A 19,201-nucleotide genomic window follows, 5' to 3' on the forward strand; every position below is an offset into this window, starting at 1 on the left:
TTTTTCCTACAAACATGACCCTACTGAACTCTCCAATGCGCCTCCAGGACACTCACTTATGCTTTACTGATTTTACTACCAGAAATCATCATGTATTATGTATACTTGAGCTCTAAAATGTCCAACCATTCTGTGATTAACTCTGAATTACTCTTCATAATGCTCTGCTCGTAACCTTGGTGTAACTATTGGCAAACATCTGTCCTTTTCCCCACATGTCGCTAATGTGGCTTGTTCCTATCGAGTTCTTCTCTACAACATCTAAAGGATTCGACCATTTCTGTCCACACAGGCTGCTCAGGTGCTTGTTAAGTCTCTTGTCTTTTAAAGACTGGACTACTGCATCTCTCTGCTGGCAGGTCTTCCCCTGAAACCTATTTATCCACTGCAAATGATCCAAAACGCAGCTGCACGACTTGTGTTCAATCAACCCAAGTTCTCCCACATCACCTCACTGCTGTACTCCCCTCACTGGCTTCCAGTAGCTGCACGTATCAGATTCAAAACACTGATGCTTGCCTACAAGGCCAAAAATGGACCAGCACCATCTTACCTCAGAGACCTCATCACATCTCACACTGCTCCACGCTGTCTGAGATCCTCCAGCACTGCTCGACTTATACCACCTTCTCTCAGAATGAAAAGAAAGTATACTTCAAGGCTCTTCTCTGTTCTGGCACCGAGGTGGTGGAATGAACTTCCCCTAGATGTCCGTACAGTGGAGTCATTGGCTATCTTCAAGCGTCGATTGAAGACCTTCCTCTTCCTGAAACACTTAAATTAGCACTTTCCAAATTTGCTTCGTAGAACTCAAAAGTTATATTTATATTAAGTTTGTAATCTAGTGTACCAGTGTAGATTTAATCATTGCTATAGAGTCAAAGCACATATGTAAATGCAAATGTAAATGTAATATAATATAATTATAAATATATATCATTGTAAATTCATAATATGTTCTAGATTATCTTCGATATATCTGAATACTACCTGTACATACATCGTGTAATCTTTTGGCACAATTGTACATGCAATGTACATCTCTCATATTTTAAATGTGCCTTATGCTGTACATGTGCATATCTCGTATATTTAATCATGTAAATAAATATATTGCATGCTGTAAATATGTCTCATATTGTGAATGTACATTTCTCATATTGTAAATATACAGCTCATACTGTCAATGTACATATCTCCTGCTGTAAATATACAAATCTCATACAGTAAATGAACATCTCATACTGTAAATGTACAAAATATAATGCTGTACATATATCAAAATGTAAATGTACAGCTCTCATACTGTAAATGTATGTCACATACTGTAATTGTACATCTTTCATACTGTAAATTTGTCACATACTGTAAATGTACATCTCTCATACTGTAAATTTGTCACATACTGTAAATGTACATATACCATACTGTACATATATCATACTGTAAATATACATCCCTCATACTTCAAATTTATGTCATATACTGTAAATGCACATATATCATACTGTACATATAATCATACTGTAAATGTATGTTTCATACTGTAAATGTATGACACATACTGGATATTCTACATATACCATACTGTACATATATCATACTGAAAAAACATCTCTCATACTGTAAATTTGTCACATACTGTAAATGTACATATATTATAGTGTAAATTTATCATACTGTAAATATACATCTCTCCTACAGTAAATTTGTCACATACTGTAAATGTACATATATCAGTGTACATATCATACTGTAAATATACATCTCTCCTACTGTAAATTTGTCACATACTGTATTTTTTTATCCTGTAAATTTACATACCCCATAGTGTAAATGTATGTCTCATACAGTAAATGTACATATATCATAGTGTACATATATCATACTGTAAATATACATCTCACATATTGTAAATATACATCTCTCATACTGTAAATGTATGACTCATACTGTAAATGTACATATATCATAGTGTACATATATTATACTGTAAATATACATCTCTCATACTGCAAATGTACATATATCATAGTGTACATATATCATACTGTAAATATACATCTCACATATTGTAAATATACATCTCTCATACTGTAAATGTTTGTCACATACTGTAAATGTACATATAAAATACTGTACATATTTTTATTCTGAAATGTACATACCTCATACTGTAACTGTATGTCTCACACTCTTAATGTAAATATATCTTGCTGTAAACGTACATATCATACAGTAAATGTACATCTCATATTGTGAATGTACATTTCTCATACAGTAAATGTATATATCTCATACTGAAAATGTACTTCTCATTCTGTAACTGTACATATATACTTTAAATGTACATATCTATTAAGATAAATGTTTGTCTCATACTATAAATGTACATATCCCATATTGCTTTTCATATTGTGATGCACACACATCTTACACGCATTTAAAATTTAATTTTCCCCTCTCATACATACATATTTTTTTACTGTACTTGCTCAACAGTGTCTGCACATTTCTACACCCATAACCTTTATATTTGCTTGTGGTACATATATTTACATATTATCTGCGCTTCTGGGTTTGCACAAGGCTGCCTTTTTTTTGCACTTCTGGTAAATGCTAAACTGCATTCTGTTGCTGTGAAACTGTACTATCTATCTTTTTTTTTTACTTTTACAGCATTTAGAAAAGCTCCTTCAAAGCATATCCTCACACTATTGCAAATGTCACAGGATATATAAGAAGAACACAAGGCTAATTATTGTTCCATGGGATCTAATGTAAAAGCAATAGAGTTATTTTAGTGTTTGTGTGTATTGGGATTGAGTACGGGGCACCATGCACGCTCTATGCCACTCTGTGTGGGTGCCAAATCTTTTAAGTGAGAAAGAAGCCAGAGAAAACAAGTTCACGTGGTATAATAGACCAGTCTATGCAAATACCAGCCTGAGGCACAGTTTGCACTGAGCTTGTGAACAAATGTTCCTAGTGCTGATATATTTAATCTATATATATATATTTTAACACACACACAGACACACACACACACACACACACACACACACACACACACACACACACACACACACACACACACACACACACACACACACACACACATTTCTTATTGTCACTAATTGCATACGTGCTTTTAATCTAAGTGACATTTTGCATATATAGTGCATATACAGTGGGTTTAAAGTTGATAAACCCCTTAATTTATGGCTTGGTGGACTATTTAATTACGAAAACATGATTTAAATGCAGAATGCGATGCTCAAAAAGCACATACTACACTTATGACAAGGTGTCTGCAAACTTTTGCCAATATAGTGTATAAAGAGAATAGACCATTAAGAATAATTTTAATACATATTCATGGAAACATTTCCTAAAACGTAAGTCATGTAAGTCATGATTACTGTGTTTAGGCCAGCAGAAAAGGCCTTGTGTAAACACCATCATTGTAAATGTAAAGTTGTCTCATAGCCAATCTACCTCAAGGTTTAACTGGTTTGCATTCTGAGATGGTTTTCTGCTTACCACAGTTGTAAAAAGTGGTGATTTGAATTTCCATAGTCTTTCTGTCTGCTTTTCTCCTCACAGAACAGCTGCGGACTGGATGTACTTTTTAGTACCATTCAGTGTAAACCATAGATTGCATTTGCATGGTTGCAAATGAATCCGAAATCCCTGTCATGATACAATTGATATGCAATAAAGGAGAGTAATTTAACATTATATATCCATATTTCTGTTGCTAGGTCTTTTTCCAAATATTTTGGCTGGGTTTAGTTTTTTTATTATTATTATTGTGCAATAAATCTTTTTTTTTTTTTTTTATCTACATGGTGTCCGCTTTATAGTGAATGAGAACAGATTGGAATGAAAATAGTACACGAGAATATATGGAGCACAGACATATCCTAAATTCGATGGGAGTTGAAATATTAAAACGTGTATATTTGATCTGTAAAACACAGTGATACAGTGGTAAAACAGCAGCACTGTGGATAAAATAGAAAATAATCTTGTCATATACTCTGTACATTACTATTGTGCATGTTTTATAGCTTATGACAGTAATGTATGCTCTGCGTATACGTTATGACATTGTGTGGGAGACAAAAGTAATGATTAAATGAACGACTGGCCAAGCTGCTGTCTTGTTTTTTTTTATTATAATTTTTTTTTTTAAACAATATAATCACTAGGCGTTAGGAAGTTTACATCCTGATGCTACCACAGCCATTTGTAACTGGAGAAGAGGCTGTGCTCTCAGATTGGGAGCCTCAATTAGAGCAACACTAGCCAATCATGAGCATCTGTGGAGAAAATATGCAGCTGGCTTATCTCAGAGAAAGAACGAACAGCCTTCACCATTGCTGGTTAATAGATGTTATATGCTATGGATAGCGCTAGCAGGTAAACGTGAAGCGGCAGGTGAGTGAAAGGGCTTCAGAATCATCATTTCTTTTAGCACAAACCCTAAAAGTATTGCATTTGGATCTGTGCACAGGGAGGCCTTTTTCTTTATGTCATGTTCAGTGCCCTCTGTGATGGGTCTGCTTAACAGAACAGGCTGGAGACCACTTCAATCAGGGACACTGGAAAAGAAGCAGAAATCCAAAGACACAGCTCAACTTATACACTTGGATTAATTGAACATTGTTTCAAATTAAAAGCATGTAAACTGTTTAGGACAAGCAGAGTTACAATCAAAGCAATTTTGGCTGAGGATCTTGCTTCAAAACCCTGCAGTGGTTCTCTGACAGTCCCAGATATTCCTTCGGAATCATGCCTTTATTTTACTAGAACTCCATCTAGTGGAACAGTCACAATCTAAACAAATTTGTATAATCTTAGGGGGTGGAGATACGCCCAAATATGGGTTTTTCTGGCCTCTTTCATTGAAAGGACCCTATTTCAATAAAATTCTACAGTGAAAGTTGCTTTTTAAACAAGCAGAAATGTGCAAAGTAAGCAGTCTGTAGGAAAAAGACAGTGGTCCAGCTTTGGAACTTGGTGAAATACCCAAGCTAATAGAATGCAATGCCAAGGCTCCAATGTGGGTGTAGTATTTAAGATACTTTTCCAGATCTGGACAATAAACAGGATTAGGGTCCGGGGGGGGAGGATAATGGGTCTGGCTCTAGGTAGCATATGTGCAGAAATAAAGAACATATGCAAATTATCTGCATATTACCCAAGGTGATCATTTGCTTTTAATTATTTCCTTGATGAATCTCTGTTAAAATAGTATTATATTGCATTCATGTCAGAGCAATATATTATTATGACAAGCAGCACATGACTATAATGACAGTGATTGATGATTTTAAGTTTCAGATAGTTCACCTTTTTATACAGATAATTAACAGCATATATATATATATATACACACACAGTGAGGAAAATAAGTATTTGAACACTCTGCTATTTAGAAATCATGAAGGGGTCTGAGATTGTTGTCGTAGGTGCATGTCCACTGTGAGAGACATAATCTAAAAAAAAAAAAATCCAGAAATCACAATATATGATTTTTTAACTATTTATTTGTATGATACAGCTGCAAATAAGTATTTGAACACCTGAGAAAGTCAATGTTAATATTTGGTACAGTAGCCTTTGTTTGCAATTACAGAGGTAAAACGTTTCCTGTAGTTTTTTTACCAGGTTTGCACACACTGCAGGAGGGATTTTGGCCCACTCCTCCACACAGATCTTCTCTAGATCAGTCAGGTTTCTGGCCTGTCACTGAGAAACACAGAATTTGAGCTCCCTCCAAAGATTCTCTATTGGGTTTAGGTCTGGAGACTGGTTAGGCCACGGCAGAACCTTGATATGCTTCTTACAGAGCCACTCCTTGGTTATCCTGGCTGTGTGCTTCGGGTCATTGTCATGTTGGAAGACCCAGCCTCGACCCATTTTCAATGCTCTAACTGAGGGAAGGAGGTTGTTCCCTAAAATCTCGCAATACATGGCCCCGGTCATCCTCTCCTTAATACAGTGCAGTCGCCCTGTCCCATGTGCAGAAAAACACCCCCAAAGCATGATGCTACCACCCCCATGCTTCACAGTAGGGATGGAGTTCTTGGGATGGTACTCTTCATTCTTCTTCCTCCAAACACATTTAGTGGAATTATGACCCAAAAGTTCTATTTTGGTCTCATCTGACCACATGACTTTCTCCCATGACTCCTCTTCATCCAAATGGTCCTATGCACACTTAAGACGTGCCTGGACATGTGCTGGTTTAAGCAGGGGAACCTTCCGTGCCACGCATGATTTCAAACCATGACGTCTTAGTGTATTACCAACAGTTACCTTGGAAACGGTGGTCCCAGCTCTTTTCAGGTCATTGACCAGCTTCTCTCGTGTAGTTCTGGGCTAATTTCTCACCTTCCTTAGGATCATTGAGACCCAACGAGGTGAGATCTTGCATGGAGCCCCAGTCAGAGGGAGATTGACAGTCATGTTTAGCTTCTTCCATTTTCTAATGATTGCTCCAACAGTGGACCTTTTTTCACCAAGCTGCTTGGCAATTTCCCCGTAGCCCTTTCCAGCCTTGTGGAGGTGTACAATTTTGTCTCTAGTGTCTTTGGACAGCTCTTTGGTCTTGGCCATGTTAGTAGTTGGATTCTTACTGATTGTATGGGGTGGACAGGTGTCTTTATACAGCTAACGACTTCAAACAGGTGCATCTAATTTAGGACAATAAATGTAGTGGAGGTGGACATTTCAAAGGCAGACTAACAGGTCTTTGAGGGTCAGAATTCTAGCTGATAGACAGGTGTTTAAATACTTATTTGCAGCTGTATCATACAAATAAATAGTTTAAAAATAATATATTGTGATTTCTGGATTTTCTTTTTTTTTTTTTTTTAGATTATGTCTCTCACAGTGGCCATGCACCTACGATGACAATTTCAGACCCCTCCATGATTTCTAAGTGGGAGAACTTGCAAAATAGCAGGGTGTTCAAATACTTATTTTCCTCACTGTATATTTTACAATTAACTTCTTACAATGGCTTAATATTTCAGATTTCATTATAGAAATGTAATTTACACTGGTATTATGCATGTTATTGCCTTCAGCAGAAGGCAACCCTTTATTATCATCATTCTCATTATGCTATTAAAAAAGCAAAAAGCAAAAAGGAAAAGGAGAAAAACAAAGCCCTCACATACCTGTATTGTCTTGGGTTTCTCTTTTCTGTGTTTCAATCCAGGATCTCTTTGATGCACCAGCAGCAGAGCAGGAAATAAAAACACTCTTTTAGAGATTGAATCACAGCATAGGCCATGTTTCCCCCCAGCAGGTTTTTTCCATGGCCAAAGCCGTACGCCAGGTCTCTCAGATTCTGGCCCAGTGAGGGAGGTACTGCCTGCGCCAGGGGGCGCTGAGAATGCATCCTGTGCTGATTGTCTACCGAAGACTGGAAGTGATGGGCAAGAAAGTTGCGGAGGGTACCATGGATTTGCGTCATAAAGTTCCCCAGCTTGTCGTTGTAAAGTGGGACCAAATTTTGTGACTTTCTTCTTCACCTATCAATAGCAGCTGTTACCTGCACAGACAGTCTCTAAATGACCTTACCTTTCTTTTAGTCTCTGTTATATTCAGGTCTGGAACATACCAGTGGACCAGGCACATTCTACGCTTCTCCCACATTATATTGTACAGTCATTAAACCTATAAATCTCCCTATTGTGTATCTTTAGCTCATCTTTTGTGCTGGGAAACTATCCAGAATCCCCTGCCTCACATCCCCCCCACCACACCCCACCCACAACCTTCTACACATAAAACAAAACGATAATTTACCCAAACACATGCTTGGTCTATTCTGCCTCCACTGGAACCGGTGCCTTTTGTTCTAATGTGATTTAGGAAGCAATTTATGGGCGTCATTGGTGCGTCCACTGCATCCAATTCCTGACTCGTGCAAAAGTGAGTTTGAATACTCACATTGTTCTGTCCTTCTGATGTGAGGAGCAGGTTTGAAACGGAAGAAATGTACACACACGAGAACAGGAATATAATACAGTCAACTCCAGAATTATTAGCCATTTTCAGGAAAAGCTGAGCCTGAGGAGATACCACTTTGTAAAAAATATTTGTAATGTACATTTTCCAGACCGGTTTCAGAATTATTGGCACCAAAATAATACATTTTGGATTTAGCCTAAAATAAATATAATACTCAAAAATAAATAAATAAAAAATGCTAATGGAAGTTCACCTGAGTTAAATTCAATTGATCGGATATTATTTGGAAAGGCACACACCTGTCTATATAAGGTCCTACAATTTAAAATAAAATGGTTAGGTGCTTTGGTTATGGTTCTGCTTGGTAAAAATATAAAAATAAAATATATTTTATATTATTTCATAAAAAAATTTAATAAAATCAATCAAATTACTGTAATACATGTTTTAATTCAATTGATTAAATACAATTTTAATAAATGGAGAATTTAATAAATTTAAATTTAAAAAACTTTTTCATTCCTTCCTTCCATCCTTCATTCATTCACTCTCAATTCTCCAAATGTGGAATTGTCAGGATTTTCTCCTTTTAAGTTAAATTCTTGAAACTGGATATTAAAACGCTAAAGAATCCATAGCGCTAGAGGAAGTGGCTAGCGGCTAACGCTATGGATTCTTTAGCATTTTCATGCATGCGCAAAATTCTTATTTCCAGGACGGAGTGAGTAGCCACAGTGACACTGCGCTAACTCTAGTTTATTTTTATACCCCTGGCATTGTTGTGCATGTTTTCAAGTTTAATAATAATAATTTTTAAAAAATGCATTTAAAGAGCCTAAACAAACTGACAGTCCACCACTTAATGCGTTCCTGAGGGGAACTCAGATTTTACCTACGTTCTGCACATAAAAAGGATTGCATTCAGTACACGAGTACCGTAACCCTGTACCGGAAAATTCGGTCTGAATATGTGTACCGTTACACCCCTAATATATATAAAATGGACATGCCTCTGCTGTCCATTCACCACTGCTCCTTCCTTGGAGCACTTTTGATAGATACTGACAACTGCAGGCCAAGAACATCCCACAAGAGCTGCAGTTTTGGAGACGCTCTGATTCAGTCGTCTAGCCATCACAATTCGGCCCACGTCAAAGTCGCTCAATCCCTTACCCTTGCCCATTTTTCCTGCTTCTAACACGTCAACTTTGAGGACAAAATGTTCACTTGCTGCTTAATACTGTATATCCAACCCAGTAACAGGTAATTTGATGAGATAATCAGTGTTACTTACTTCACCGGTCACAGAATACATAATATATATGGGAGGTGTTTATTTATTATAAATAGGTATGTGGGAGGCCTAAAAATACGACTCTTTAATTAAGGATCATTTATATCAAGCGGTAAATAAATCAATATTCATCCAGTTTTGCCCCGATTTTCAAAAAAAAGGGCGCTGTGATTTGCTGACAGAGAAATTAAAATGGTACAATAATGTGCAGATACTGTAGCTCACATAAAATGTGAAGAAGAGAAAGACAACGCAGTGCAAATGATAGAAAAACACACTGAACTCATTTGAATTGTCTGATAATGCATTTATATATGCAATCTTTAGTTCCAGATACATATGTAAACATCTATTTTCCCCCAAATGAAACCATTAAAGGCATATTAAAATAAATCAAAAAGAAAGCATACAGAAAAAAAATTGTTCTTGTAAGGCAAAATAAACCTTTGGCCAAGATAATGCAAAATACATAAAAAAAAAAAACAACAACAATTCACACACACACACACACACACACACACACACACACACACACACACACACACACACACACACACACACACACACACACACACACACACACACACACACACACACACACACACACACACACACACACACAAGAAGAAAAAGAAAGAAAGAAAGAAAGCACTGTCGCAATAAGTCTGCACTTGACCCTCTAAGTTACTTTTCTGAACACAAAAGAAGTCACACATCAATTCTGGTTGCCTAATAATAAAAAAATCTTTGAACTTGAGTGGTACATTTGGAAATCAACTCAAACCCTGCTGCAAATCAATAAAAAGCAGTAAAACTCACTATCACCGTTGTTTTAATAGGATTCCTGGTTTCTTCAATCGATGCAGACATTCATAACAGAGCTGTCTGGCCTTATTCAAGCCTGGATCTTGGTAAAGCATACAAGTATTATAAACACTTACATCTATGAGGGGGGAAATATATATATATATATATATATATATATATATATATATATATATATATATATATATATATATATATATATATATATTTATATCTATATTTATTTATATCTATATATATATAATTACAAGCAAGAAAAGGAAACAAACAATATCTAGAAGGTTCAATAAGTCATGGCACAGCACTAAAACATGAGCATTATTTACCAGCAAGATAACGAGAATGTGCAAGAAATCGACAGAGATTGTCATCGAATAAAACCTGGACCGAACCGAACTACACTCGCGTTTTTTCAGCAAGAAAACGCTCTGGACTGAGAACGCTGACGAAGTTTTCGTTACTCCGACTGCATCCTAATGATGTGGTTTTGAGGGAAAAGGCACAATTCAAACAGGAATATAAAAACAGGAAAAGATGGGGCGTGTTCTCTTCCAGGATTATAGGGCAGAGTTGATCAAATGTTTCATATGAACTATCCTATTGCAACAGAGTGTCAGATTTCGTTTTTTTTTTTTTTTTTTGGACTCTCATTATTCTTGAATTTCAAATCAAGTACACAACGAACCAGGCAAACACAGAGAAAAACGTCAAACATACAGCTTTAAAACAAAAAAAAACAAAAAAAACAGAAAGTTCATGATACAGATGCTTTCGAAAGAATGACATCACCACAACAGAATATGACTCGTTTAATATGGTACTTTTTTTTTTTTTTTTTTTTTTTTTTTTGAGTCTTGTTAAGCTCTGTATATAACCGATCCCAGTATCTTTCCGTCCGTTCTTGCCAGATGGAATGGGTGTTGTGTTTTTTTTTTTTTTTTTTTGATCCAATCCTTGCTGGGGTCAACATTTCGGTGAAAGTTTTTTTTTTTTTTACTTCATTATATCTATAATCTACAGTATATCATCTATTTCTCTTTGCATATAGGATACGTTGCCTTGAAACACTCCCAAATGGTAAAATAATTTATTACCAGTATAAACCAGAATGGCAGGTTTCAAGCTTAGAATTGGTCTACCTGTTTAAATCTTGACTATTCTGACAAGTGTGTTAATTGAAATAAATCTATCAAATCAAGTGGTTCCCGCTAATGTAATATATATATACACACACAAACTCCATGACACGTGTGACATCAGCATCAGTGCCTGGCTGTGTCAGATCTGTCCACAATGATTCTGCGTGATCATGTTTTACACACCGGTGCTCTGAGAATGAATCAATCAATAAATGCATCCAAACTACCAGTCTTTCGAATCACTCATTCCCTTCACTTCTCTTCTGCAGCACATGACCTTTTGAGTTTTACCGAGCTCAGCTCATCCACTGAATGCTTAGACATGTTACTCTGAAATCACACACACCATACACGAGTCTTTCCAGATTTTCTTTTTTGGCTCATTTTCCCACCCACTGGAGTCTTGTATTTATCCTTACAGCTTAATCTGACGTCTGCAAATTTCTCTTGGTCCACGAGTCCAATGATCAATCGCTTCGAAGCTTCAAAATGGACTGAGAATATACAGAGCACACGTTTATTTATTTATTTTTTTTTGGTTGCTCATCCTCTCTGCAAAAAACAAAACGTGAGACGATCTCTGGGGAAAAAAAACATCTAATTACAAGAGTTCGAGTAGGAAGGAGACACCATGGCAGAAGAAGAACAGTGTATGTGGCAGACACTTAGGCTCTGCGTTCCACTGGTTGCTGCAGGCACACTTCACTTCCTGCGGATACAATCGGCAGCCGGTTGTCCATGTGATAACTGATCAGGTGACTGACGCTTTCGAAGCGATGGTCTTTGGTACGAACCTGGAAACGAAGACGAAAGACGGCGCATGAGACAGAACTCGAATTCAGCTGATAAACTATCTATAATTACATTAGAAATACTAAAAAAATTTCATAACCCATCAACACATGGCTTGTAATGATTAAAGCTCTGACAGGTCATTTTCACTTCCCCACCCCCAACCCATTCCCCCTCTAGCTGAAACATGCCCCTCCTTAAATCAGTCATTCTTACCACTCCCTCTGGGTCCACCAACAGCAGGTGTTTTGGCTGGCCTCCCTGCTGGCCTGTGAGCACATACTGGCCTGGCGTGGTACTCGACTCGCGCACCAGAAAGTCGCCGTCTTTGCTCAGCAGCTTCTCGGCCTTCTTGCGGCTCAGGGGTCCATGAAACCAGGGCTCACTCTGTAGCTGCTGAGCCATAGGGGGCACTGTGCCAGACACGCTGAGGGCATCATCAAATGGCTCTGTGAATACGCACAATACACAACCAATCAAACGTGACGGTGTGCTTTAACAGGAATATACGGAACATGGAGTGGTGTAAGGAGCTGTTACTACTAATATTAAATTCATTTAAAAATGTACTTGACACCTCATACATGTAGTTACATTTAATGTTGTGAAATGTCCAAGACAAGTAAGTTCTGTTTTCACTTATAGCACCACTAAACACTCGTTTCCTCACCAGTCTATGCTTTTTTTCAATATATCTTAAAGTTTATAACGCGAATAATGCAGAGAATCCTGGTCTGATTAGCTACGGAAACTGTTACACTATCTATGCATAAAATGTTAAATAAATGTCTTGACGAAAAAAGTTAACTACATCAATCAATCAGCTGCTTTCCTTTGCTTAGTAACAAATAATATATTAAATTTTTCGCTTTTATTAGAGTTTACTATTAGATCATATGGCGCCCAGTCATAACAGTCAAATCAGCACCTTTCGGCCAATCGGATTTGAGAATTCAGCAGCGCTGTGGTGTAAACCCCATTCACAAGAAGTACAACAGATCCTGCTGATGAATGGTTCATAAAATTAAACAACTTCTTTCGGCTGCTCCCGTTAGGGGTCACCACAGCGGATCATCTGTCTCCATACCCCGCCCTGTCCTCTACATCTGCCTCATTTAAACCAACTACTTGCATGTCTTCCCTCACCACACCTCTTTTGTCTTCCTCATTTCCTTCATCCTGACAGTTTCATCCTCAGCATTCTTCCACCCTCCTCTGCACATGTCTAAACCATCTTAGTCGCGCCTCACTACATGCGCGGTCCCTCTAATATACTCGTTTCTAATCCGGGTTATAAATTAAAACTACCAAAAAAATTTATCAAAATCAGGAGCTCAGTGTTTAAAGGTAATTCGACTCACTCATGTCGAACGCATCTCTGTGAGCACTTCCGTTAGCTGCGGCCGCTTGGGGGCGGGACTTATCGACATTGACATATGACGGGTCGTCGAACAGACCGCCGTCTTTAGCTCCCACTAAATGAGATGCGAAGAAAGAGAAAATAAAAGAAGTAGTACTGTTCATTAGAGCGATGCTTTCAGCACAGGTAACATTCTGATGGCAAAGGGGACAAAAGCGATGGAACATATACTGACCTGGTAGTGGAGGCAGAGGTTGCTTATGGATGTCATTTATTCCAGGCTGGCCATAGGGCTGCACACACAGAAAGAAACAACACATTAGGTTGCGAAAGCTTACCGTCATTTTGTTAAGTCTTGCCCTTCCTGGAATAAAATCATGGACATTCACAACATGGTACTAATGTGCCCCCTAGCTTTAATCATGTGCTGAAGAACAAACTAATTAGCCATTTAACACATTCACGCTAGTCACCACTGTGGGGCGCTGTTCAGTAACTGGGAAAATGGAAGGAAAAAGTACAGAAACTGTCCGTGTGCTTCAGTAGTAGTAGTACAAACTATTGGAAGTCAACTATAGTCAGCTGCACATTGTGTAAGACTCTGCTAAGAATATGGTTTTACCCTTTTTTTCCCCCCTAGTTAGGTGTAAAGATGTATGGAGTACATACTTGTTTCTTTTAAGTCTTGCTTTGGATGGAATATATAGCCTCTCTACAGCTGTTAAGTGAATGACACTTATTCTCATAGTCTACATGAAAACACAGAAAGGCATCAAACAGGTCGAAAAGGGTCTCACGATTGTGGCTCCTGTGCTGTGTCCAGGGCGAGTTCTCATGTCCACGAGGCCTCCTGGGGGTGGCTGTTTTCCGGGAAAATTATTATAGTATGGAACATCTATGGGAGGAGCAAAGTCCTCTTCTTCCTCCTCCCATGCTGAGCCATCAAAAGGAGCCATTCTGAGGGAGAGAGGGAGAGATTCATTTAGCAGGACTAGTCATCATTTCTGTTTTCTAAACTGCTTTCAACTCTCTGTGTAGCCACTGGGTTAATAAGCATACTCTAAAATAAAATAAATAAATAAATAACAACAACAATAATAATAATATTAGATTAGATTTCAGTGTCTTCAATACACAATGGAATTGTTCATTGTGCACATATTCGAGTTACATAAACAAACAATCATGATTTAAATATGCAGCTGTAAAGACAGCTGTATACCATCCATCTCAGCAACAAAGAGCAACGCTGTGCTTACATACACAACCTCTCAACCACACACACACACACACACACACCTGTCATGTGGGGTGACGAGTTTAGGGGGGTTCTTTAGATACTGCTTGAAACGTAGCTCAAACGCCTGTCCGATGGTGCTTATCACTTCCTGCGCCAAGCCCTCAGAACACTCCAGGATGTGACACGCTATCAACACAGGAAGTCAGAGCAGGATCGAGACAAAATGCTGTGCAACAATATAAATAACATTGTGATTTTGCTAGCGTACAAAATAAATAATAATAAAAAATATATATTTATTTTGATTATGATTTTTTTTCCTTTAGTAATCAGCACACATACATTCAAGAAGTCATATTTGTCTTTTTTTTTTTTATTAAATACAGCTGAAAAACTGCTAATAAAATGTATCAGAAAAGAAATGATCACAGGTAATAGTTTAAACATACCTCTCTGATTGACAGGGTCTTTGGCTACGTAGGCTACATATTCTGCGGTATCCTAAAAACAAGAGAGGAAGACAAGGATGAAGAGGAAGATGCGGGTAGAGAACTTACTCTATGTTGAGACAGATTTCTTTTTCAGAAAGTATAAATAAAAGAAAGAAGGGGAAAAGTCAGAAAAGAAAGTTCAATTTAAGGTGCAAGAAGATCTACTCATCACGAGTCCAGATCGAGGGAAACTACATATGAGCAAACAGGAATGAGCTCAAACCACAGGGGCAGGACAAGAGACACAAATGGGTACAAAACGAGAGAAACAGATGCAGGAAGAAGAAAAAAAGATGGGCACGGAAAGAAAAAAAAAAGACAAAAGTGAAGGATGTGGGACTCACTGGATCTCCTCCTGATGCAAAAGAGATGGACTGCATGTGATGGTTGGCGATAATCTGCAGGGAGAAAAAAAGGTGAAGACGAATGGAGAAAGTATGGGGTGATGGTTAAAAAAAAGAAAAAAAAAGAAAAACAAAACAAAAAACGTGTGAGAGGTGAAAGTGGCAATATAGAAACAGGGAGGGAGGGGGAAAAAAAAACAACAACAAAAAAAAGAACAGCACACAATGAGTGTGTAGGGAGTCTGGGGTTTAAAATAGCAGACATTAAGCATCAGAGGCATCCATTTATATGTATGATTCACAACGACAAGTGAGACACTACAGACATTCAATCAGCTTCTGTCTCAAGATTACACTCATCCCAGGTCCTTGCTCAGGAGTGAATGGGTGAAAATAGTGAAGCTACATTCATGCATATCTGCGCAATCATCGTCATATGTTTAAAACCTGACATTCATTAGATCGTAAACACCACAAGGTATAATTACTACAAGAATTACGGTATTGAACTTGTTTTTCACTTACAAAGGATTTGCCATATTGATTAACACAATCTAAACACAATCAGGCCTACCTAGAAAGCTCAATTCTGCTGTCACAAATTAGAGGCTCATCATAGTTGTTGTTTTTTTTTTACATATTATTTTCTCATAGACCATATGAAAAAAGGTTTGTGGACTCCCTTACACGTGTAGTCCCCATTCGCTGGTATACGAAGTGGTATCAAAAAGTTCCAAGACACGGCAATTATGGACCACGCCAACAGGTGGCAGCACAAGGCTGCACACACAGTCACAGCGAGCGCCGACCTTCATAAGTTGTGCCAAAAGACATCGTCCTGTGTTATTCTGACCACGTGCGCACTCGGATACCGAGCTTCTCGCTTGCGAGTTTCTCACCGGAAATCTCTCTCGCAAGATTTGGTTTCGGCCTCTGCCTGAAGATAAAGGTATTCGTTTGGCACCGTTGCGAAAATCCGGCACGAATAGCAGAAGGTGCTTGACACGCTTCGAAAAGAACACTTGCGGGACGCATTCCAGAATTTGCTGGAGCGCTGTATTGCTGTGCAAGGGGACTATTTTGAAGGTGATGGTGTGTAAATAGAGATAAATAAAAGTGCTTTCTTGTAAACAGAGCTAGTCTCGAAACTTTTTGATACCAACGCGTAATAAACTGCACCCTTCTGGGAAGACGTTCCACTGGATTTTGGATTTTTTCAGCCAATGTGCACAAGGGTTAATGTTGAACAGGTTTGAGTTTCATAGTTCAGTGAAAGGAAAAACTACCACATCCAAATACATCATACACAGTTGTGTGCCTGCATCTTTGAGATAACAGTTTGGGGAGGAAGCACATATGGATGGAAAAATCCGCTGTCCCAAAACTTTTTGTTCATATAGTGTAGCCTTGCTGGAGAAAACCACTTCTGGTCCTTAGCTGGCTTTCCCCTTCTGATCTTTCTCGGTCTACTGTCTGACCTGTTTGCAGTCGGTTGTCAGTAGGTTTAAGCTGTTCGTTGACACCGTGAGGTTGATCGTCATTCCAGCAAACCGGAGGTTACTCTTTCCTAGGATGGAGATCAGAGACCGAGATGTCGGCTGGAGACAGACAGAGAGACAAAAAAAAAAAAAAAAAAAAAAAACGAATCGAAAAACAATTATTAACACCTACACCACAGAACTTTGTCAGATGCTCCACGATAGCACAAATTGAACAATAACTGTGTTGCAGCTGCACGCTTTATATTAATGCGGTCACTCGAAAACCCTGTTTTTTTATAGTAACAATGTGCACAGGGACTTGCATGGCAGACGCTGTACATTACCACGGTTAACGGCAAAGGGTTTTTTTTTTTTTAGCGAGAACCTGTTTACGGTGCATTTCTGGAAGGCGTCTCCAGAGTCAGCGCTTTAGAACAGTTTGGGGTTAAGCTGCATCTTTACGCTTTCCAAGAGGCGAAAGATCTGCCATCGTTTGTGTCTTGTTAACGAGATAATTATAATCTTTTCCCTCAACATCAAGATAAATAGATTTCATGCAAGTTACACAACTTACACAATAAATGGATTTAAATGTAGGACGGGTTCATTAATTAGGAGGGGGAAAAAAACAAAGTGGTAAATATTACAGAGCAAAAAAAAAAAAAGAAAAAACAGCTGCAGAAATCGCTCTGGAAGTTTCCAGATCACATTCTGGCTCTTTCTCTCGTGCTGGATGTCGAAAGGGTCAGACCCTGGACGCCACAAAAATGTCGCAGTCGGTGCTATAAAAGTGCACAGATGAATCGACTGTCCCCGAAAACAAACTCTGAACAGAGCACAAAAAGAGAAAAAGAAAACGAGGTTTCTATTCTAGATCTATTTGGAATGAATCTTATTCTGTCCGACTGTTATGGACAATCGACGTGCCCTTTGCCTTTACAATAGTTTAATCATGCTACGTGTATTTTATGACTCCGAAGAACAGGTTTGTAGTCTTGTCCAATACTGAGAGACTGTGTGCGTGTCGGCTGCTGTATCAGCACAGTGCAGAGAAGTGAGCGGTGATTAAATGCCGGGTGAATATCAGTTTAGCGCTGAATACCTTCCTCCTGCGTTGAGCTCCTTTGGCACCTGGTACTGCCTCACACACCACTGAGATCGCCTCTCTGAAACACAGACATGCAGAGTTATTCGCACACAAACACAGGCAATGGGTGTGTGTGTGTGTGTGTTAATCAGATTATTAGACAAGGTTTTCCATCAAGGCTTTTTTTTTTCCATTCCCAGATTTCACAGTCTTGCACAAAATTAGATTAGATCTCTCTCATACACAGTACACGCACAACAAACACACACACACACACACACACACATACACACACACTCCTTTCTCCCTTTCAATAAATTAAACAGGATCATGTTTGCATTTTAAAACAGCCTGGTTTATTCAGTCAGCCGTTCTTTGGAACCGGACGCACAAACTATAGAGCCGCGCAAATGGTAGAGACGACTAAACAAAATAGGAGAAACCGCAAGGGTTCCAGAGGCTTCCAGATGTTTCTATAATAAGAGTATGTGGCAGCAAGGCACGAGTGATGGCATTCGAATGCCTCCTCTCTTTCATTCACATACAAGCACACACATATGAGTTCAGCAGAGGGCATAAAAAGTGAAATTAAAAGAGAAAAGACATCTCTCTCTCTCTCTATCATGATTCCTCCCCCTTTCACCACGACAGAGGAGAGGCATATGAGAGCAGGCAATTAATATTTAATTAAAGGAGAGCCTTTTATCCGCCAGGTTTGCAGCGCGTCTGAAGCGAAAGCGCATACAACCAGCCTCGTCCCTTTGACGGAAAACAAGAGGTTTTAACGCGAGGGCGGGTTTTACCTGGTAACCTGAGTTCTGGTGTTGAAGTCCAGCGCCCTCATTGACTGCAGCACCTCCACGCAGCCCATGTACTGCAGGAAGGAGAAGAAAAACGCACAATGCGATGTTAGGCCACACCACTTCCTGTATCTACCCACACAAAAACCAAGCACAGAGATGCGATAAACAGCATCTAAGATACCAACAGCAGCTCCTGTCTTACTGAACATAAAGGTATACACCTAGATATAATAATAAAAAGCAAACAGAAAAGACAAAACATAATTACAGATTAATGCTAGTCATCGACTAAACCGTAATATAGCGAGTCACCATTTACTAGGTTTTCTCCAGGTCTTGGCTCGATTTGAATC

General features: G+C 38.5%; 2 protein-coding genes across 7 annotated transcripts in view; both read right to left on the reverse strand.

The window, feature by feature from the left end:
• Positions 1 to 4,166: 4,166 nt before the first annotated feature.
• On the reverse strand, positions 4,167 to 7,666 carry lenep (lens epithelial protein). The gene is made up of 2 exons (XM_083540241.1): positions 7,194 to 7,666; positions 4,167 to 4,607 (listed from the first exon to the last, which is right to left on the reverse strand). Exon 1 carries the CDS (start codon positions 7,490 to 7,492, stop codon positions 7,226 to 7,228), a length of 267 nt encoding a protein of 88 aa, XP_083396367.1. The 5' UTR covers positions 7,493 to 7,666; the 3' UTR covers positions 4,167 to 4,607; positions 7,194 to 7,225.
• Positions 7,667 to 9,578: 1,912 nt separating this feature from the next.
• Positions 9,579 to 19,201, reverse strand: part of shc1 (SHC (Src homology 2 domain containing) transforming protein 1) — a 37,317-nt gene continuing 27,694 nt past the window's right edge. For all 6 annotated transcript variants that reach the window (XM_083537179.1, XM_083537180.1, XM_083537183.1 and 3 more), the window contains 11 exons: positions 18,849 to 18,919; positions 18,061 to 18,124; positions 16,956 to 17,075; positions 15,478 to 15,531; positions 15,092 to 15,143; positions 14,702 to 14,828; positions 14,200 to 14,359; positions 13,638 to 13,695; positions 13,404 to 13,517; positions 12,259 to 12,491; positions 9,579 to 12,044 (listed from right to left, as the gene is read on the reverse strand). In XM_083537179.1, the coding sequence (XP_083393305.1) occupies positions 11,916 to 12,044; positions 12,259 to 12,491; positions 13,404 to 13,517; positions 13,638 to 13,695; positions 14,200 to 14,359; positions 14,702 to 14,828; positions 15,092 to 15,143; positions 15,478 to 15,531; positions 16,956 to 17,075; positions 18,061 to 18,124; positions 18,849 to 18,919 (1,182 nt within the window). In that variant the 3' untranslated portion in view covers positions 9,579 to 11,915. The remainder of the gene's footprint in view (positions 12,045 to 12,258; positions 12,492 to 13,403; positions 13,518 to 13,637; positions 13,696 to 14,199; positions 14,360 to 14,701; positions 14,829 to 15,091; positions 15,144 to 15,477; positions 15,532 to 16,955; positions 17,076 to 18,060; positions 18,125 to 18,848; positions 18,920 to 19,201) is intronic.

This window comes from Silurus aristotelis (genome assembly GCF_946808225.1).
Source record: "Silurus aristotelis genome assembly, chromosome: 1".
Taxonomy (NCBI): domain Eukaryota; kingdom Metazoa; phylum Chordata; class Actinopteri; order Siluriformes; family Siluridae; genus Silurus; species Silurus aristotelis.